Here is a 23216-nt window from a genome sequence, read left to right on the forward strand (position 1 = left end):
AGATGCTTTTTAAATCAAAGGTATTGTTTGATCAATAGGTATCAGTTGGTTTTCGTTGTGGTATTGATTTTTAAAGATCGAACTTGAGGAATGGAGGACGGACATTCTTCAACAGCAATACTTTAAAAGCAATGAACAGTAGTGTCTTAGAGCAATCAGAAACTAGAATATATCCTTCTCTAGCTTACTAGGGACATTCTTCCCGTTTTACCCGTTCCTGTATTAGTACTAGGGGTTCTTTATGGTCCGTACCTATCCTTTCGGATCTACCAGACCCCCTGTGTAAGCACAGGGTCGTTTTACAAGAGAAGGATGTCACCACCACGGAGAGGCTGATGTGCTAGGCCTCTCCGTGGCAGAAGTGCCACCCAGGCATTCCCCCGCTTGGCCTCCAAAGAGGCGGGTTGAGATTACGCTCAACCAGCGCGTGAGCCCAGCCCTCACTCCCAGATCGTAGAGGAGGCAATCTCTACTTTAGCTCTGGTCAGCCGCACCTTCTAGCAACAGCACTTCCATCGTCAAGCGATGGCTGGTACTCATTTCTATGGCGGTGTACCCTTCCGCCCAGTTCATGTCCGGGGACAGCGGACCTATTGTTTAACGAACGGCCACTACGAATCCAACCTCAATTGCAAGCAATTGGCTTGGAAACTGGCGCTTGCGCCCGTAGTTCAGTAATTCACTAAATAATAAAATTATCAGTTAGCAGCGTGACTGATCGCACGCCCGATGAACTGTCTACTTATTATCTACTGTTTTGACCCGTTGCCGGAGGGGTCAGGTGTACAGTACACCTAGGAACCAAGGACCAATATAATACTAATCCTTGGGGGGGATAGGAATGAAGGAGGGGTTGTGGAAGAGTATGGGAATTCCCCACCCAACCTGGAGAGCCAAAAGCTAATTGCATTCCTCCCGGAATGGGCGATGGTGTCGCTACATACCTACGCTGAGCTTACTAGGGACAGTCAAAATTTGAAACCGACAATAAATATGAATTATCAAAAAATTCATAACTCATTCTAGCTAAAAACCCTTAAACACAACTGACCCGCCGTATAGTTTTAAATAAACCAGAACTGGATATCTTGCTACATCCTATTTAAGTGCAATAACATAACTTACAATCTCTGTTTACCCAGAATTATGCACCAAAGAAAGGAAGTCCCTCCCTGAAGTGAAAGAATACTTGACATTGCTGCCAAATTGCAGAAAACACCACATTCTTTTGTACTGAACTAAGAGAATTGGCTACTCTATCGATGCTTTCTTCAACAATGAGCAGACAATAACCAATTTATAATAAAATATTATTATCTAATAAATATATATTAATGACAACGTGTTCGCAACATCAATTATTACTTTCTTATTTACTAATAAAATATCTAAAGGGGTCTGATCTGAACCAGATTGGTCTTGCAGGTTGTCAATTACCAGCAATGTTTAATTAATAAATCAATATTTTCTAAATTATTAATTAAAATTTATTACCAATTTCAGAATACAAAAATAACTTGGTATTCAGTTGGGTGAAAAGGTATAATATAAATAGAATACATCTTTCTCTTTAACGTAATTCTGCGTGAACTACTTCGCTTCTTATGCTAATGTTACATTATGCTTAACAATGTGTACGCAGCAAAGAACTGTACTAATGACATGAATAATAAATATATTACAATAGATATCAACAGGAACTTCATTATACTATTTACAGTGTGCCGTCATTCTGCTACTGTTAATAACAGACTATGGTGTTTATGAGAGAATGGGAAATACAATATAATGAAAAGCCTTTCAAGTAGTCGCTTTTCACACATTAACAGCCTTTCAATAATTAAACAAATAATAGAAGCTCCTTACTTTTCTTATATTTTCTTTTCCAATTTTAAATGAATTTGTCTCTTTATTAGAACTCTGGAGTGAAAACCTGTTTTGAGCTTTAAATGGCCAAGCTACCTCATCTGAATTTTGAGAAAATTTAATACAAAGAAAAAAGATACGATCGCGATACTTCTAATATAGTAATGAGCTATGAGATATAAAACATATGAATGAGACATATTCATCCTAAGTTTGCTAAGGAAACGGCTGCATGCCCCTACGGGATATGACTCAGAGGGATTTTACCTACAAGCAGAGACGAGTATGGTTGCTCCCTAAAAATATAACTACACATTATATTAAGCGAAATACGCATGCACTTTCCATTTTCTAAAATCAATATTAGTATTATCCAAGAAGGATACCTTAAAATGTAAATACCTAGGCTACACTTGGACCCCATAAACTACCTTGAAAATCAATTTCATATTCTATTCTATTCAGAAAAGTAATTTCTGAGAAAATACTGAAGAAACATTAACAAAAGTTGGGAACTTTTAATATTTTTTAAGACGTATCTTTACAGTTTAGAAAACCAGACGATATCCTTACCATTTAGGGAACATTTTATATTTACAAAATTCTACATTTATAGTTATTCGCTATAATAATTACGAATGATGTAGTTTCCACTTCAATAGAAGTACAAATGAATACCAGAGTTTCAAGTTTCCGTCCATTAGGACATTTATTGTTGTTCTATCAACTTAATGACAGTAAGTTTAGAATGTGTACCACTCATTTTCAAATTCTGTTGCAGATTGCGTGCATGCAACTAAATTTCTACATACCAAATGGTTTACCTTTTTTTTTATGATTCACATGGCATTCGCTTAATGCAATTGTTATATTCCTTTTTGTTCATATTTTTTAATTTTAGCTGAACCTAAGAATTTATTACACTTAATTCTAGATGGTCGGGTTTAACTGTTGTTATAATTAGTTACCGAGAAATCTTTTATCATTCAATTATCAGCATTTTGAAGATAAGTCTAACCTACAGATTGCCTTGGTGTGTTGTTTCTAAACATCCTGTACCTAGGTTGACCCCTTCTGGGTCATAAATATTGATGCACCCTCCTTTTAAAAGTTTAATTTTCTAAAAAGGTCGAGGCCAAATCACACTACCTTAACAACCATTTCCCTCATTCGAAGAGTATCAGATCCAATCAGCCTGAACCAAACTCCTATCGCTTCGGCAGAAATGCGATATTACAGATTCCATTTCGACGAACGCCTCCACTCGTGGATCCTCCATACTTGACTCAAGCGACATGAACTTAACTTATATTGATCAGAAGACCACTCAAGAAATGACCCAAATAGACTCTGATGAACAAACTCCACAGAGCCTTAACTACTAGTCCCAATTCTTGACAAATACGGACTTGGAACTGTATGGTACAGCTAAGTGCTCCAATCCCTCAAATCAAAAATACTACGCACTGCAATTAAGTGCACCTATCTACGTTAGCAATCCAACTATCCTCCTGATATAGCTATCCTCGCTAATCTTAAGCCCCTAGCTCACATTATTATTTAATGAGACATCTCCCAATATTTATTATTTTGTGCCTTTTTTTTTGCAATTACAGAAGCTATTTCAGATAATTCTTGTGCCCCACACTTTGGTAAACACTCCTTAGAACACGTTTTTATCAATTTTTTTCTAGTTAAAATCTTTCAGTAAAAGAAATGTTAAAGACTCTTTCCAAAAAATAATAATAATTAATAATCTCAACAGCCACACTTTGTTTCCCAGCAATGTGCCCCAAATTTAACAAAAGTTTAACCAGCTTTGTTATTTGCACAATTAATGAGATTTGTGTACCTTTACAAATAATAATACTTCAAACCATACTGCTTTCCATCATTAAATTATAGCTAAATTGGTTTATTCAACTCAAAAGCTACCACTTTGCTATTGTTATTGTTTCAAAAACAATTACCTGAACTGTTTGTAAAATAGAATTACTTTGTTTTGTCTCTTGTATAACAGTAAAATCTCCAGCAGAATGGCTTAATACTTCAACTGGAGAAATAGCGTTAACCAATCAAATGCGGTTATGTTTCAAGGACAGACTGGCTGTGAGGTTTACACAACTTTTAAGTATTAGAATAGTAAGAATATGAGTCAGAAATATATAGGAGGCATGCCAGATCTAGCAGGCAAGTTCTAACCAAACACACATAAGGAGAAGGGGGCTAGAAGTATTCAGTGGTGAGTCAATCTGTTGCCGTGAGAGGGGAATCGAACAGAATAGATAGGTATGCAACCGCTACACCACCTTTGAAACCCTTTGAACCTCTTGTTTGGTTTTATAACTTTATTAATAATACATTTTGTATAGATCTCTTGGTGATGGAATTTAATCTTACAAGACACTTTTAACGAAAGGGAAAATGTATAATATACAGGGTGACCAGAGTTAAATGCTCCACCCACTTTTTTTTTAAACGGCGGGAAATTTCGAAAAAATAAAAAACACGTATTTAATCATTTTTAGTCTAGTTTATTTTCAGTGATTGACCCATTTTTTTAAACCCCTGTATCTCGAGATACAGCATCCAACTTTGTTTTTTCAAATGGAACGTTATATTTTTTGTTGCATATTTTTATAGTATTTGAACTCATAAAAAAAAAAAAAATTTTGAAATCGGTTAGGTTTTTCAAAAGTTATGGTAATTTAAAATATGAAAAACAAATTTCAGTTTATTGTCAAAATTAAGTTATATTTTTTAAAGAATCTGTTCAAACTGGGCACAATCAACGGATAGGCAAGCCAAAACTCTGGACTCCCACGCTTTGCTTGTAGCAGCACTTATGGTGACGAAGTCAAGATCTAGGCAGGCTAGAGTTATTCGACGTTTCAGATCATCGACTGAAGCCACGGGATTAAGGTTACTGTACACTTTTTTTTTTTTTTTTATATTCCCACAAAAAAAATAGTCCATTGGGGTTAAGTCCAGAGATCGAGGTGTGGCCATTGGATGGGACAATGAGTCCCTAAGCACTTTTAATTTCTGTCCAGGTAACACCTCGAAAAACTCTCCGCATTATGTGCCGAGCAACCATCTTGTTGAAAAGTACATATCTAGCCGACGTTATAGAGGAAAATCTTCAAGCAGAACTGGCAAAATGTTAAAAAAAAGTTAAGATACCTTGCATCCAGTTAAGTTCTCTCTGTAGAAGTATGGGCCGATTAGTTGATTTCCTAAAACTCCACACCAAACGTTTGTAGAGAAAACAACCTGAACGTCGAATAACTCTAGCCTGCCTAGATCTTGACTTGGCCACCATAATTGCTGCTACAAGCAAAGCGTGGGAGTCCAGAGATTTGGTTAAAAAGCTTCCAAATTCTCGTTTGAGCATTAAAAAGTTTATTTTCCCAGCCTCCTTGAAAAAACATCTAGAATCCATTAAAAAAAGCAAAACGGAAATAAAAAAAAAACCTGTTTATAACAGTGAATACAGTACATATATCTTGGGACAAATACAAGTAAATTAATTATTAATTGTAGCAGCTAAACCGGAAGGAAATTAACGAGATAGGATGGGTCCATCAAGAAAGTTTATCACGATCTAGTCCCCCGCTTTACAACAGGAAATAGTCTTTCCCCTTTAAGTTACAACATAAACTCATTTGGATAAATTAATACAACTGTTCATAGAAATTACTAAATAATAAGTTTTAGAATTAATATTTATTAATACAGGAAAAGGAAGTTAGTATTTAGAGATCATGTCGAAATGTTTGATCGAAAAATTTGTTTTCACTGTAAATACATGTTTAGTGGCACAATAGAAATAGTATTTTCAGCGAAATTTTATTGCGCGTTCTAGTCGCTATTTCTTATTGAAGTTTTTTCCTATAAACAAAAAATAGCTACAGAAATCAGAGCTAGAGATCTCCCAAATCAAATCTATTGCGCACAACTTCACAATTCTCGATCTCCCAAAAACATTATACCAAACGCTAGCACTTTTCTGTATCCTCCTGCATTTGCTTAGATGTCCATTGAAGTGTGTTTTGATTTTACTGCTCCATCGTTTTAACCAGTTAAGCGTGTTTGACGTGTATACACATATTATTTACTGGAATGTTTCCTTTATCTTACCAATAGAACTGCCAAGTATTTTATACGGAGAAGGTTGGTGGTAGACAGCCAAATGTGATAAGTGGTTGGTACATGTTTGGTCTCCGCATCAGAGATTGGGGAATTACTACACACAAATAGAAGCTCTCAACCCTTGTGCAAGGTTCAAACCTCAGTACGAGCATGATTTCATTTTGCTCAAGAATTCAAAGCTCTTTTCTTCCTTGTAAAAGCACTTGCGTCCCTATAGTTAACTAGGCAATGCATACGAGGGGGTACCCAAAAATAACCGGAATTGCGTTGCCGCGCATGGAGCTTATGTAGTACGCATTTCTGCCGCTAGACGTGTATAGCGCAATTCCTTGCCAGTTCAGTCCTGCCTGTGTTGTCTGCCTGGCTTGTTCTGTTCATCTGCAGTGATTGTTTTTACCAGCGCTGTTTTGTTCTTTTTTCGTTTTTTATGATGGCAAGTTTAAGTGAACAACGTGCAGCTCTGAAATTTTGTTTTCTACTCGGCAAAAATGCTGCTGAAAGTGTTTTAATGTTGAAAACAGCTTACAAAGATGACGCTATGGGAAAAACTCAAGTATACGAGTGGTTTATTCGGTTTAAAAATGGCGACATGTCGATTGATGACAAACCTCGTTCTGGACGTCCATCAACTGCCCGAATCGACGAAAATGTTGAAAAAATTCGAGAGCTGGTGTTCACAGACCGTCGACAGACAATTGATCAACTGTCAGAGAGTAGTGGGTTATCTTGGAGCTCGGTTCAGCGAATTTTAACGGAAGATTTGGGGATGAAAAGGGTTGCTGCCAAGTTTGTTCCTCGAGTTCTGACTGACAATCAAAAAGAACATCGAGTTGAAACATGTCGTGCTTTGAAACAACAGCTTGAAACTGATCCAGACTTTCTGTCAAAGGTCATTACTGGTGATGAGTCATGGTGCTATGGTTATGACCCAGAAACAAAGCAACAGTCGAGCCAATGGAAGACGTCATCTTCACCCCGACCAAAAAAATGTCGTCAAGTCAAGTCAAACATCAAAACAATGCTGATTTGCTTTTTAGATGCCAAAGGCGTAGTCCATTCAGAGTTTGTCCCCCCAGGTCAGACCGTCAATCAAACCTTGTATTTGGAAGTTTTGAAAAGATTGCGCAATAGTGTCCGCCAAAAAAGACCCGATTTGTGGCAAACAGGAGACTGGTTCTTCCACCACGACAATGCACCTGCACACACAGCCATCTCTGTTACACAGTTTTTGGCTAAAAATGGCATGGTTCCGCTGCCCCACGCACCTTACTCGCCTGACCTGGCTCCGTGCGACTTTTTCTTATTTCCACGCATGAAAAAGGGCATGAAAGGTCACCGATTTGACAACATTGAAGAGGTCAAGAAAAAAACGAAGAAGGAGCTGTCAGCCATTTCTAAAGATGACTACAAAAAATGTTTCGAACAGTGGAAGCACCGGTGGGACAAATGTATTAGTTGTAATGGAGAGTATTTTGAAGGAGATAAGGTTGTTCTGTAAAAAATTTGTAAATAAATAGCTTTTAAAAAATAATTCCGGTTTTTTTTGGGTACCCCCTCGTAATGTGAAGCGGTGCAAGATTTTTAATGAGCACAGAGAATGCTCTGTAATCTGTGTGCCCCTTAGAGATTGCAGAAAAAGTCGCTTGCATTGACTATTACGACTATTGTAAACTTTTGGTTGTTTTGTACTGCGTTCGACGTGTATACAAGTCATTGGCTGATTTTAATTCCGCACACTGTGGGGGGGTTTTTTAAAACTACAATTCCACGCTTAACTGGTTAAGGATAAGAAAGGTAGCCGTGTACGGCTACTTTCTGTGAGTTGACAAGAGACTTCTGTGCAAGGATGTGCAAAGGGACACCCTTATAGTGACTAAAAACGTTTTTTCGATAACAGCAGGCTTTTTTTTTCTTCATTTAGTGCCAAGCAGGGTGTTCAAAAAAAATATTTAAGCATCAAGAACATTTAAAGAACAACGTTTACACCAAATTTACTCGAAATACAGATACTGCTCTTATTCTAGACTACAGTTCGTTAGACGTCAACTTGTCTTAAAACATAAACGTATAAATCGATCAAAAAAGCATCTTTATTGATGCATATACATAACTGACTTCCTTTGTGTACATTTTTCACAATATTACCGCGCTTGATAACCGGTATTCAAAAATAACAAGCAGAAGGTAATAACCTTAATAACAATTTAATACATATGTGGTATTTTTTCCACATAAATTAAAAATATTTATCCACATGTTATTTCAATAGAGTACTTACTTATTAATCCATTACTTCAATTAATTAGAGCCATTTTAACGATCATAATGAGAAATAGATTTTGTAGCAGACCTAAACTAAAAGGTGACAATATTATACTGACTCCAGATTCTAGAAGGAAACAAATAGACACTCACTTTGAGGTCATGAAACTGATTGAAGATGAAGAAAAACAAGAAAGTAAGGCTGAAAAAGGTAATTTACAACAAAACTTCCTTTACTAATGTTAATTTTTTGTAAAAAAAAAAAAAATACAAAGTTTTATACAAATCTAAGAGTGAAACAGCAGTTTTATAGTAATTAAGAGAACTTGAGTCTTTCCTCATGATCGCTATATTTAGGAGGCATAAAAAAGAAGGTATGATTAAGATAATGTAGAATAAATTAACCAATATTAAAAATCGATAAATATGGTGATAATATAAACTCGATATTTAGGTGCCCTAGTTTCTACACTACAAATAAAAGATGTACTTACAAATACGAGAGCTATCAAACAACAACCACAATCATTTGGTCGACCTTGTCATTCAAACAAATTGTAGTTTGAATTATATAACCATTATCACATTATTAATCCTCAAACCACAAGATGCGGGTCGGATCCGACCCGAGGCGAAAATATGTTTCCATTGTACCCCCCCAAAATTAACTCTTAGCGATTAGACTCGGTATACCCTTTCTGTGAGTCCTTAGGAAGAGCCCACACTGTTTCCGCCGATTCGGTGAGTGTCACTCCGCTCTCTAGGTTCTTATTTTTGTCAGTAAGTCAGATTCTAGGTCGGATCCGACCCGACCTTGGTATTAACGTTATACGTTTTGTCCTGTACAAGTGGAACAAAAATGAAGAAAGTTACTCTGGAGATGCACGTTCGATGTTTCTCAAGAATCTTGCATTTTCCTTGACGCAACCTCTTGTAGGAAAAAGACTGAAAAACGAGCGTTTTCCAAAGGAATTACTCCTTACGATTGGAAAATATGTCCTACTTGTTCCCACTGATAATGGCGAACAATCAAATGATTTTTTTCCATAACAATGTGATAATTTTGTTACCTCACAACTATTTTACTTTAATTTTCATTCAAGATTTTTATAAACTGTTTTGTTTTTATTGAGACAAAGTTCCTTTTTCAAGTTCATTTCTTCACTTATTAGTCCATTCTAAATAGACTAATGCCATAAAATTATACAATTTATTAAAAAATTTATACATTTTATGTAGAAATAAATGTGTTATTTTGAGTTATATTTGAGTTTTTCACTGTAAGTAAGAAAATATAGTATCGGGTCGGATCCGACCCTAACTTAGTGTTCGTGTCAGGAAAATTCATCTTGTGGTTTGAGGGTTAAGAACAAAAAATAATCCCTATTTTTTTTTTTTTTTTTTGGCGCTTCAACAGCTGAGGTTATTAGCGCACGGAGCTTTTTCCAGTGCACTGCCGGCCTCCGGACAGTGTTCTCTCGTTACAGATAACACTGTCCATCACCGGACAGTGAGCTGTAAGAAGCTCCTAGGAAGAGAAAATCTAAGGGTCAGCTGCTGGATTCGAACCCGGGACCTCCGCGTGGGAGTCCAGTATGCTAACCTCATAGCTAATCCCTTCCCTATTATAATAACCTTCGTCTTTTCTGTGTTGACAATGTTCTATATTGACTTATCTCAGCTACCTTCTCTGAATAGACAAATTTATGAAATATTTCTCTTTGGTCATTATTTTCTAGTACAGCCACCAGATTGTCCGCAAGAAGGCAGAACTTGACTGGGTCTATAACTGCGGATTTGAGGGTTTGGAAGCTCTGAATTACTTAGTATATCAGGATCATAAAAAGAAGCAGGCTAAAGTTGTATCACTGCCGAATGCCGTGGTTTCTTTGGATTTACTGCAAGATCCTAACACCGTTTCTATTCCTCTTAAGTAGGCTACAAATTGTCAAGATAGTGTCCGCGTCAATTGCTTTATACCAGAAAAACTAAATGTAATTGCATGCCAAAAAGTATGTAATTCCCTTTAAAACTTAAATCGGCAAATTTTTCTAACACAATTTATTAAAAAAGTGATTCCTACCTTAGTTAAACACAAAACTATAAATAAGCCCAAAACGTTTTGAACCACAAATTACGAACCATTTTCCCCTTCAAATCACCAATTTGCCCTCCAATACAGTCTTAGCCAATAAAAACCACATAAAAGAGAATTAAATAGAGCAGCAAACATTAATTTTCGTTTCTATATAGGATTATGAAAATATTGAACTATGCACGCGCGTATGTGAGATTATATCCTTAATTTCCTGTAGAGTGGATAAAATATTCACAACTGGCAACAACGTTGCCTTTTACCTTCTGCCAAGGACAGGTTCCATCGTACAGTAATTCCAAAATTTAAATTCTTTTTTGACTCGGATCTTTCTGGGAGAGAATCTATCTAAATTTAATAGAAAAGCATCATCATAGAGCAACAGATATTATATAAACATTATTTAACTTTTATAATTTAAAAATAGAAATTATTTTAGGCTGATTAATATAAACAGCTCTTAGTAACTTAAAATTTAAATTTGAACATCAAATTTGAGCTTATGATAAGAACAAAAAAACTTTTCCTCAATAAGAACTTTAACGTAGAAATTTAACACGAGTAATTTTTCTCAAGCTTTACCTTTTTAATAAATCTTTTAGTTATCTGCAACATTACGAGGTGTGGCTATTAAATAACGAGACTGTTGCTATAAAACATTTTATTTTATATTTATACATATTTAGTTATTATCACCTTCAGTATACACCCCTCCCCTATCCCTACAACGCTCCATGCGAATTTACCATTGTTCGAAACAGTGCTGGAAGTCTTTTTCTGTCAGCTCCTGCATGATGCGTGCCGTTTTTTTCTTTCACAGCTTCAACGAACTGAAATCGTGTTCCTTTTAATGCAGATTTGACTTTGGGGAACAGATAAAAGTCACATGGGGGGCCAGGCCAGGCGAATAAGGCGGATGGCCTAAAACTGGGATGTTGTACTTGGCTAGAAACGTCTTGACAGACAATGCAGTGTGAGCTGGCGCGTTGTCTTGATGGAGAACCCCGTGACTTGTTCTTCCACAAATCGGGTCGTTTTTTTTCCTTACTCTTTCACAGAGTTAAGCAAGCACCTCAAGGTAGTAATGTTGATTAATTAAAATCGATATTTTTCATCTGTTTTGAACGTGGAAGGGCGATCCAGGCGGTCATCATCTCCAACTTCTTCTCGGCCATCTCGCAACCGCTTGAACCACTCAAAAAACTCGCGCACGTGATTAACATTAATCGCCATAAACTTCTTTTAATAAAAGATAAGTTAAGTAGCGATTTTACCAAGTTTCATGTGAAATTTCACGACAATTCGTTGCTCTACTACATGTGTAGTATCATGTTTTCGGCATAGCGAAACTTACACCTCTTACACAAACGATGGTTCCGTTCAGACAGATTTCTCTAAAAACACGTGAGACGCTGCAATCGAAGGAGAAGGCTTTACGCTGCACAGCTGTCGGTCGTTAGGATTTGGCGCATGCATAGTTCTTCTGTAGCAGCATCAGTCTTGTTATTTAATAGCCACACCTCGTATTAGAGCGAAGTTCCTTGAATAATACTACAAAAGCGACTTCAAAAAGAAACAATATCTATTAACTCACCAAAAAAACATGGGATGTGAAATATTCACTGAAATTATTCCAATACTTTCTTAAATCTAAAGAGTAACCTGCATAAAAAGATCACAAGAATAGTTATAGAAACTTGACCTTTTAACCTTTTTCTATATTTTTTAAATTTTCCTACCAATCAATGGCCATCTTCAGTGTACTGATAATATTAACTATCTGTACCCTAATAATCTTATTGAAACAGTTAAGCTTTTGTTCTACGGCGTTAACCGATTTGCGTAGTGAACCGCTCATACAATATTTATTCTAATTAATATTCTAATTTATTCTAAGTAGAAATTGATTAACTTTCTAGTTTCAATGTACTTAGGTGACATCAATTTATATATAAATGTGTCAAAATTAACAATTTTATTTCGTAAATTTTATTAAAAACCGTTAGTAGACTGAAGATTGTATAACATAATAAGGCAGACTTGAAAATAGATAGTAAATTAAAACTGTTCGGCCGGACAGTTTAAAGTGCATGAAAAAGCGTAACGTTGAAAAACACCCAACTTTGACAATTTTTTTCTCTTTTTCTATAAAAGATAAAATTCTGAAATTTTCTTTATAATATAGGGTCCTCCTTTATCACTGCAATTTTTCTGCAACAACCTTGATGTGATAGATTTTGAGAAACAAAATTGCTGAAAATGAGCAAAAACGGCTTTTTCGAAAATTGGTTTTGTTCTTCTTCTTGTTACCTTTTTTTTTGTAAACAACGTAGCGCCTAAACGCGCGAACCGATTTTCATGAATGAGGGTGTCATTCGATTCGGAATTTTATGTAGATGTGTCTTTTTGGGGGTCTCGTCGCTGTACATCGAATGGGAGAGGAGTTAGTCCTATGTATGTAAGGCCCCTTCCAAAATTATTATTACTAATAACTCAGTAAATCTTGGCTCGATTTTGATAAAATTCTAAAGAAATGAAGTAAAAAGTCACTTCAAAAGTAGATAAATATTAAAAAGAAGAAGAATATAAATTCCTGTACCAGCAATTACAAGTTGGTAAAATTAATTTACCAAATTAATCCAAAAAATGAGGTTTAATTTGATTGAGAAAATAGAATTAGGTTACCAAAAAAATATAATGAACAAAAAAGCTAGAAAATTCAGCCACTTTATTTTAGCCCTTGTACATTTTATAAATGAAATAAATATCTATTTTGTCCTTCGACAAAAAACAAGAGAAACTTCAAAATATTTAAAAAAACAATTTTGACAAATTAATGTCAATGTCAGAAAGTGTACAACAATGTCCTTGGGTTGGCTAAAAAGTGGTTGTAAAACAATTGTATAAATAAAGCCTTCTGGCATTGTTTAATTAAATATTAAATCAAATTCTCAATATTTACCAATGTAGAAACAACTAGTTTTAGGATTGCATTTTATTACAAATTAAGAAAACAAGATATACGATCAAATTAGTTAAGAAAACCTGAATATTTATAAAAATAAAAGATCGATATAATATTTACACTATATAGCATATATATGTATAATTATATACAATAAATTTGTATATACGCGAGGGTCGTTTGAAAAGTCCGTGCAAAGTCAGAGAGATAGCACTACTGGCGCGTGTCGAGGTTATGTCTAGTTAGTAGCATCTCTTGGAAGAACACACACCAAGTTTCAGCCAGATCGGTCTATTTCTTTGTGTTTGGCATTCGTTTGAATCGAGGAAGTCGAGTGATTTTCAAAAAATGGACGAAAAAGAATTTCGTGTGTTGATTAAACACTACTTTATGAAAGGCAAAACGCCTCAGGAGACTAAAGAGAAGCTTGATAAACATTATGGTGACTCTGCACCTTCGATTAGAACAGTTTATAAGTGGTTTCAAAATTTTCGGAGTGGCCATATGGGCACAAGTGACGCTGAACGTCCTGGACGCCCTGTTGAGGTTACTTACTCCAGAAATCATTGATAAAATCCATGATATGGTGATGGATGACAGAAGAGTGAAGGTGCGTGAGATTGCTAGTGCTGTGGGCATCTCGAATGAACGGGTACATAATATTTTGCATCAACATTTGGACATGACAAAGCTATCCGCAAGATGGGTGCCGCGATTGCTCACGCTTGACCAAAAACGAAATCGTGTGAAGTGTTGCAAGGACGGTTTGCAGCTGTTCCAGAAGAATCCGCAGGACTTTAAGCGCCGTTTCGTCACTGTGGATGAAACATGGATACATCACTACACTCCTGAGACCAAAGAACAATCTAAACAATGGGTTACCAAGGGGGAATCTGCGCCAAAAAAGGTGAAGACCGTTCCTTCGGCCGGAAAGATTATGGCGACTGTCTTTTGGGATTCGCAAGGAATAATCCTCATCGACTATCTGGAAAAGGGTAAAACTATTACAGGTGCATATTATTCATCGTTATTGGACCGTTTGAAAACCGAGCTGCAAGAAAAACGCCCACGATTGGCCCACAAAAAAGTCCTTTTCCATCACGACAACGCACCAGCTCACATCTCAGCAGTTGTGGTCGCAAAATTAATGGAAATAGGGTTCCAACTCGTTTCACATCCCCCCTATTCTCCAGACTTGGCTCCCTCGGACTACTATTTGTTCCCCAATATGAAGAAATGGCTGGCGGGAAAAAGATTTTATTCAAACGAGGAGGTGATTGCAGAAACGAATGGCTATTTTTCAGACTTGGACAAATCCTATTATTCGGAAGGGATCAACAAACTAGAGCAGCGTTGGACGAAGTGTATAAGCCTAAAAGGAGACTATGTTGAAAAATAAAAAAGGTTTACCCCAAAAAATTAAGTAGTTTTTATTTTTGCACGGACTTTTCAAACGACCCTCGTATATGTATAAATATATACAATAAATTTGTATATAATGCACCAAGAAAAATATTAAGGGTCTCAAGAAATACAATTATCTACTTCCTTGCCACTTTAATTTCCGCTGCCAAATATGCTAGTTTTGTTGTAAAGGAAGCGTATTATTTACTCTAAGCAATTCTCATAAAACGTTGAATACATACAAAATATCTTCTTCATTTAATTTATTTTTTCATTTAAATTATTATTTTCTCTGAAAAAAAGATAAAAGTGAATTTAGTAGAAATGTACTGTCCCATTTTCTTTGTATTTTTCACTTCTGAAGTTGAAGTGCCACGTAAAACGGGAAATTTTTCATTAAAAATATGTTTTTTGCTAGCACCTGAATAAGCAGAATTGTTGCTATGTGAATATAATTCTGCTATCCCGTATGGGAATATATTGCAAGTCAAAATATGTCCTCGTAACAATTCTATTCTTTGCAAAGTCAGCCTCGAAAGCACATCTCCCATTTAAGGACGTCTAAAATCTATAGTAGTAAATTCCAAATTAATTATACAATTTTCTGACTGATCCATATTGCAAAAAAGAATCCGGGACCTCCGCGTGGGAAACCCTTTATGGTTTTTACCTTTACTTATTTTTTGTTTGTAGTTTTTCTTCTAGTTTAGCCGAAACTAATCGATCACTTGATTCTTGCGAGTAATGATACCCACAAGATATTGAACAATACCTGGCCAGGACGAAGCCAGGGAGAAACTCTGCTGGAGGTCCGCAATGAGGAGCTGGATGTAGGGGGCGAAAGACTAATCAAACCATCCATCCTAGAGGCTGGTACCTTCTGAAGTTTCTATCAGGATAGTTTGCACTCGTCACAATCGATGCAGGGAATGATTATAGGGCATTAGGATCGAAAAGACCTCGAATCTATTTTCAAAATCCGAATAGAAGAGATCCCAGGACTTTCTTAAAAGTAAAGCAATGGGAACAAGATCAAAGTAACCAAATGGGCCAATTTTGGTAAGCTGTGGGATGAACCAAACGCAGAGGCGTCTAAATAACTCGCGTAAACGTTCAAATCAATTTTTATTATAATTAAAACCACTACGTTACATAAAGATAAGAGGTAAAATATTCACTTATTCTTTGCAGATAATCTGCACTGGACAAAAACTCCTCCTAGAGGAAAAATGTATGGCAACGTGAATGTCCTAAGCAAAACCGGATATTAAAATCTTCGCCGATTTCCGCTAATATCTACGCTTCCCTGTAATTATATACACTAAACTGAAATCAAGAACAAACCAGTTTACACACCAACCACTAATTTGAATAATTGGTATTTCTATGACAGTTACCACAAAACGCTTACGGTAATAACCACTGGGATAGTCAACTAGGTAAATTCCCCCTTCTTCAGGTAAAGGATCTTCCCCCACTTGGTCATCACTGAGAAATTGATATCCTCTGATCGCAAAGGGCCAAAAATTTCTCATAAATCGCGTAAAGCAACACAAACTGGAGATGAGAAGCCATTTCCTCCACAAATCCACACCAAAATTCCTTATTAAATAACCTTATTAATTACCTTCCCTTATTAAATAACCTTATCCATACCTGTACATGGAAAATACTATTGTCTAAAATTGTATAGAATTGCGTAAAAATCTATCGAGTAGTTTTCGAGATTTTAAAGTTGAAGATTTCACTCTTTCAAACGAAACCAAAATTTAACTCTAAATGGTTTCGTTTAAAGGAGTGAAATCTTCAACTTCAAATATCTCGAAAACTAGTTGATAGATTTTGTTTATTTTTTACCTGCATATGGAGAAAACTATTGTCTATAATTATATAAAATTGCGTAAAAATCTATCGAGTAGTTTTCGAAATATTTAGAGTTTAATTTTGGTTTCGTTTAAAACAGTGAAATCTTCAACTTTAAATATCCCGAAAACTACTCGATAGATTTTGTTTATATTTTACCTGTGTATGGAGAAAACTATTGTCTATAATTGTATAAAATTGCGTAAAAATCTGTCGAGTAGTTTTCGAGATATTTAGAGTTAAATTTTGGTTTCGTTTAAAACAGTGAAATGTTTAACTTCAAATATCTCGAAAACTAGTTGATAGATTTTGTTTATTTTTTACCTGCATATGGAGAAAACTATTGTCTATAATTGTATAAAATTGCGTAAAAATCTATCGAGTAGTTTTCGAGATATTTAGAGTTAAATTTTGGTTTCGTTTAAAACAGTGAAATCTTTAACTTGAACTCTTATTGCATAATAAGAGAATGAATATACCGAAAAGAAATTAAATAACAAATCATTGAAAAGACAAAATTAAAATCATCACGTTTGTATACTAAATTTTATGATAAAATCCATGACTACAGCAATAAATAAAGAACATTATAAAATAATTTTAAACGTTATTTTCATTTATAAAGCCTTGAACATAAAATAAATTCACTAATTTTTTTATTATTTATTTTAGTGAAATTAAAACATTAGCTTTATTAAGTTTTACGATCTAAAATAAAAACCGAGAATAAATATAATGTAACAACCATTTACGTGGTACCAATTTATGCGTATGTCCTTGAGACAATGGAACTTATTGTCAATATCCTTTTTAATAATTATTTAGTAAATTGTTTTCAATATTTTGGTCTTGTGCGAACATAAAGCTGAATTTATACGTTAACTAAGCAGATGATTACTAATGTTAAATAGTAACAATTACTTTTATCGTTTTATTATTATTATTATTATTTTTAAACGATAAACTATTAAAAGCGAGAGGAAAAGGTCAAATTAAATATCTAGAAAGAAAAAAATAAGTAAACAATAGCAATCTTAACTGGCAAGACACATATTTAAGATAAATTGCACGCAATTACATCTTTTAACGACCTTCATCTGCACATCATCTTGCTTTGTAACTGATATTGGAAGATACGAGGAGGTATCATTAAGTTGAAACCTGTTGTGATAAACTAAATGGCAAAAAAAATGCTTTAGAATTTTTCTCAAATTTTTGAAATTTTCAAAATGTCTTACTTTCGCACTTTCATTCATTGTCAGCATTACATTATTCAGTTTGTGTGTAGAGATTTCCGCTTAATTTCAATGTTTCCGCCTCGCACTACACTTAGTAATCTTTCTTTGAATATAAATTTATTTAAATGATATTTTCCGCAGCGATTAGTGTAACATAATTACAGAAATTAATGTATCTATTATACATTTTTTGTTTTTTCTTAAGAGATGTTGCAACGTTGGCTAAAACAAGTTGAAATAGCTTACAGAGAACTTATAGAAGAATTTCAGTCAGCAACTGACAAACATATTGAAGCAATCAGAATTTCTTTGAAAGAAGTCGTGATGCACGATTATAGATATTCTCTAAGAGGTAAATATTTTTTTAAAGAAAGGTTCCTCATTTATTTTATTTTTTCTGATTACATAAAAAAAAAAAAATCTTTTAACAATGTAACTAATATGAGAGAATGCAAGTCGAGAACTAGTTTTTATATCATCAAACTGTATTGTGTTATATAATCATCAGAGCCAAATAGATTTCTTCTGTAGTGTTTTCAGAGCGTCACACATTTCGTCATTTATTTCATTTAAATATTGTTTTTGTTTGTTTAATCATTTGTTTAATTAAGATACTGATCGATTTAAATGAGAGCGCTTTTATGTATACAATTCTTAATCGATATATCGATATCATCGAATAAGAAATATTAATCAAAATCATACAAAGAAATAAAAGGATGATTATAAGAGGAGATGTGGTGGTATCAAAAAATTATTCTTTAAATCTTTAGCTGCGATTTCAAAACATTTTAATCCTAATGGAAAAGACTATGCAATTAAGCTATTAAGGGTCATTTTTATTGATTAACTTCGCCATTTCCATTTATCTAAATTGACCGTTTAACTTTACTAATATTTATTTCAGAGAAATAAAATGAACTGCCACTTACGCATTCATTTTTTAGCAAATTTTATTCATTATTGACGAATTAATGCCAAACAAAATTAATAAATACAATGTTTCAATCATAGGGGCCCCCTCTATTTCTGTAGATAAATAAGTCTTGCTATTATTTTAAGGGAACATTTCTATAATCCTTTAAATAATAATTCAGTACACAGGGAAAGGGATTCATTAATCTAAGTGGATTAGCATACGCTGGATTCCAATGCGGAGATCGCAGGGGTTCGAATTTTCTCTTTCTAGGAGCATCTTTTACAGTTCACTGTCCGGTGCTGGACAGATAGTTGATGCAAAAAAAAAAAAAAGTATTCGCTATAAAGACCATGGAACTTCTAAGTTTCACTTCACGTTGCCTGTAAACAAATAAGTAAAGTAAGTAAAGTAATTGCCAATTTTTTCAGGCAGGCTTTACGTCTAACTACCCAAATTAGGTATCGTGAACGGAGGCGACTAGCAAACATACGAGGGTCGTTTGAAAAGTCCGTGCAAAAATAAAAACTACTTAATTTTTTGGGGTAAACCTTTTTTATTTTTCAACATAGTCTCCTTTTAGGCTTATACACTTCGTCCAACGCTGCTCTAGTTTGTTGATCCCTTCCGAATAATAGGATTTGTCCAAGTCTGAAAAATAGCCATTCGTTTCTGCAATCACCTCCTCGTTTGAATAAAATCTTTTTCCCGTCAGCCTTTCTTCATATTGGGGAACAAATAGTAGTCCGAGGGAGCCAAGTCTGGAGAATAGGGGGGGATGTTGGAACCCTATTTCCATTAATTTGCGACCACAACTGCTGAGGTGTGAGCTGGTGCGTTGTCGTGATGGAAAAGGACTTTTTTGTGGGCCAATCGTGGGCATTTTTCTTGCAGCTCGGTTTTCAAACGGTCCAATAACGATGAATAATATGCACCTGTAATAGTTTTACCCTTTTCCAGATAGTCGGTGAGGATTATTCCTAGCGAATCCCAAAAGACAGTCGCCATAATCTTTCCGGCCGAAGGAACGGTCTTCGCCTTTTTTGGCGCAGATTCCCCCTTGGTAACCCATTGATTAGATTGTTCTTTGGTCTCAGGAGTGTAGTGATGTATCCATGTTTCATCCACAGTGACGAAACGACGCTTAAAGTCCTGCGGATTCTTCTTGAACAGCTGCAAACCGTCCTTGCAACACTTCACACGATTTCGTTTTTGGTCAAGCGTGAGCAATCGCGGCACCCATCTTGCGGATAGCTTTATCATGTCCAAATGTTGATGCAAAATATTATGTACCCGTTCATTCGAGATGCTCACAGCACTAGCAATCTCACGCACCTTCACTCTTCTGTCATCCATCACCATATCATGGATTTTATCAATGATTTCTGGAGTAGTAACCTCAACAGGGCGTCCAGAACGTTCAGCGTCACTTGTGCCCATATGGCCACTCTGAAAATTTTGAAACCACTTATAAACTGTTCTAATCGAAGGTGCAGAGTCACCATAATGTTTATCAAGCTTCTCTTTAGTCTCCTAAGGCGTTTTGCCTTTCATAAAGTAGTGTTTAATCAACACACGAAATTCTTTTTCGTCCATTTTTTGAAAATCACTCGACTTCCTCGATTCAAACGAATGCCAAACACAAAGAAATAGACCGATCTGGCTGAAACTTGGTGTGTGTTCTTCCAAGAGATGCTACTAACTAAACATAACCTCGATACGCGCCAGTGGTGCTATCTCTCTGACTTTGCACGCACTTTTCAAACGACCCTCGTACTTTACTGTAAATTTCTTTTTATTAACTATTAAATAAAGTCCAAGGCCTAAGACCGGGGAATCGACCCCCAGTACCACAATACATATTAGCTTTGCGGGCCGAGCCTCTAAACGCTCGGCTATCGTGGCGCCTGCCTGTAAGCAATAAAATATCCTAATATTTTAAGAACCAACTAGAAGCACAGTATTACCCTAACATCTCTCTTACATCCACTCAATTAAGAAGCAATTATTTTTCTTTCATACCACTAGCTATAAAGATGCTCTATATTAATAGATTTAATACAACAATATTAGCAATTACATTAACTGCAGCGAAGGAAAGTATTCTGAACTGTTTAGAACCATTATGAAACAACATTCCAAAGTTGTTTCGCTTGCCTCTTACTTTTTCTATTACAGATCTGTCGACATTACTCGGCTTTCCAAATACATATACGTACCTAGAAAGAAAGCAAAACTTATAGCAGCAAAATAAAATGAAAGTGAAGGAATAATCAAGTATCTAGTTAGCAAAATTCTGTTTCACTACCTTATTATTATTATTTTTTTAAAAATGTTTTAAAGCGCGTCAACATCTAAGGTTATTGGCGCCCGGAGCTTTTTTCAGTGCACTGCCGGCCTCCAGACAGTGTTCTCTGGACACTGTCCATCACCGGACAGTGAGCTGTAAGAAGCTCCTAGGAAGAGAAAATCTAAGGGTCAGCAGCTGGATTCGAACCCGGGACCCTTCCCTTATTACAGTGGAGTCTCGGTTATCCGTCACCCTTTTATCCGTCTATTCCAATTAACCGTCACTGTCCTCAGTATTTAAAAATTAAAAAAAAAAAATCAAAAAATTATGTCGCAGACATTGTATTCATTAATTTTAATACACAATAGAATGAATTGAATAATGAAAGATACCTGACCTTTAAGGCTTAAGCGTATAAACGTATAAAATATGTATACCAGTTAATACAAAGTTTTATACACGTTAAACAAAAGAATCTGGAAATTTTCCTGATTTTTTCCATTATCCGTCTATTCGACTATCCGTCACGTGTCCGGTCCCGGTCATGACGGATAACCGAGACTCCACTGTACTATTATTATTATTACTACAAAGCTGTTATAATACTGCCTGTTCTGCAAGTTCTCCATACCCTAGGCACAATTCTAACTGAATTAGCCTAAAGTGAAGATTTAAGTAATTTTATTTCATAATCATACTCAGTCGCAAAGCTGTCATGAAGGAAAGAGATAAAATTTCAATGCCTCCTAAATCTCTCTCATTTATTTGAATTTCAAAATTTATAATAAAATTCCAAGGTAATATAAACCCAAAACCGGTAGAGTGAACAACCAGTCGACTATTGGGCAAGTTAAGCTTAACCAGTCACCGAGTGAGAGCACTTCTCTGCCATTCCTTTGAAACAACACCATTATTCCTAAAGAATTGACAAAATTAAAAACATATTTCACATATTTAGTCCTTGATTACATACAAATGTACTCATTGAACAAAGTCTTTAAAAGAAAATGATAATAATAATGGAGAATTGAAAGACCCAGCATTCCTAACAAGATTAATCATGGCAAAATTAAAAGCTACCAGAGTTTCATTAAGCAATTAAAGCTGGTAATTATGAATGATAGATTCATCTTGATGAAAGATTGTTGTAAATCTTGCTTGCATTAAAGTCTTAACTATAAAAAGCCTCTATTGTAAGTTAATTCGTGGTGAATGCCGGTCTAGTGCAATGGTATTCTAACATTTTAACAGTGCGCGACCCTGCCCGGGTCATTTGAAGGTAACATGCTGAACTAAAATTAAAATAATCAATAATCTAGTTCTAATTGCTCACAAACTAGGACTAGGTAATATTAAAAAATCAAGAATATTTTATTAAGAAGTGAAAATTAGGGAAATCCCATTTCGCTCATATGGGATGTGGCAAATTAGTAATAATACCTTTTGGAGCTGCGTCAGACGGTATTCAATTAAATTTCTTTAACAATTTTTTCTATCCACCTTGCGACGCCAAAGTAATTTTTCGCGTACAACCATAGATTGAATATTACTGGACAAGTTGGTAAGAGCGTGGATTTGTTAGTGGGAGATCCCCAGTTCGAATCCCGCATGTAGGTGCTTTTTAATTGTTAGAAAACAAAAAAATGTTTACAGTAAAGTATGGACTTCCGCCTCTATCCACGATACCCTAGTTCCAGTGATAGCGAACATATGACACGCGAACTTATTTTGGGTGACACGCATTGACCAGAGACAAAAAATTATTATATAATTTTAAATAATATAGCGATTTGTGGGAGTACTTTGAAGAAATTACTGTATTTATTGAGAATAAGAATCTTGTACGAGGGTCGTTTGAAAAGTGCGTGCAAAGTCAGAGAGATAGCACCACTGGCGCGTATCGAGGTTATGTTTAGTTAGTAGCATCTCTTGGAAGAACACACACCAAGTTTCAGCCAGATCGGTCTATTTCTTTGTGTTCGGCATTCGTTTGAATCGAGGAAGTCGAGTGATTTTCAAAAAATGGACGAAAAAGAATTTCGTGTGTTGATTAAACACTACTTTATGAGAGGCAAAACGCCTCAGGAGACTAAAGACAAGCTTGATAAACATTATGGTGACTCTGCACCTTCGATTAGAACAGTTTATAAGTGGTTTCAAAATTT

At 35.3% G+C, this 23216-nt stretch overlaps 2 protein-coding genes and 1 long non-coding RNA gene across 17 annotated transcripts in view; 1 reads left to right on the plus strand and 2 right to left on the minus strand.

The window, feature by feature from the left end:
• lap (phosphatidylinositol-binding clathrin assembly protein lap) overlaps positions 1 to 23216 on the minus strand; it is a 142258-nt gene that overhangs the window by 101719 nt on the left and 17323 nt on the right. The window lies entirely within an intron of this gene.
• The window catches only part of LOC141452505 (uncharacterized), a 32833-nt gene continuing 17960 nt past the window's right edge, over positions 8344 to 23216 (plus strand). The window contains exons 1-2 of one of the 2 annotated variants that reach the window (XM_074124733.1): positions 8344 to 8491; positions 18051 to 18197. In XM_074124733.1, the coding sequence (XP_073980834.1) occupies positions 8344 to 8491; positions 18051 to 18197 (295 nt within the window). The remainder of the gene's footprint in view (positions 8492 to 18050; positions 18198 to 23216) is intronic. The other variant, XM_074124734.1, reaches the window with a different exon arrangement.
• On the minus strand, positions 16761 to 23034 carry LOC141452506 (uncharacterized). Its single transcript, XR_012457435.1, has 2 exons — positions 20842 to 23034; positions 16761 to 19144 (listed from the first exon to the last, which is right to left on the minus strand). It is a non-coding gene; the product is annotated as an uncharacterized lncRNA (long non-coding RNA).

This window comes from Rhodnius prolixus, unplaced genomic scaffold (assembly GCF_049639745.1).
Source record: "Rhodnius prolixus isolate KJV_2025 unplaced genomic scaffold, Rpr scaffold_3, whole genome shotgun sequence".
Lineage (NCBI taxonomy): Eukaryota > Metazoa > Arthropoda > Insecta > Hemiptera > Reduviidae > Rhodnius > Rhodnius prolixus.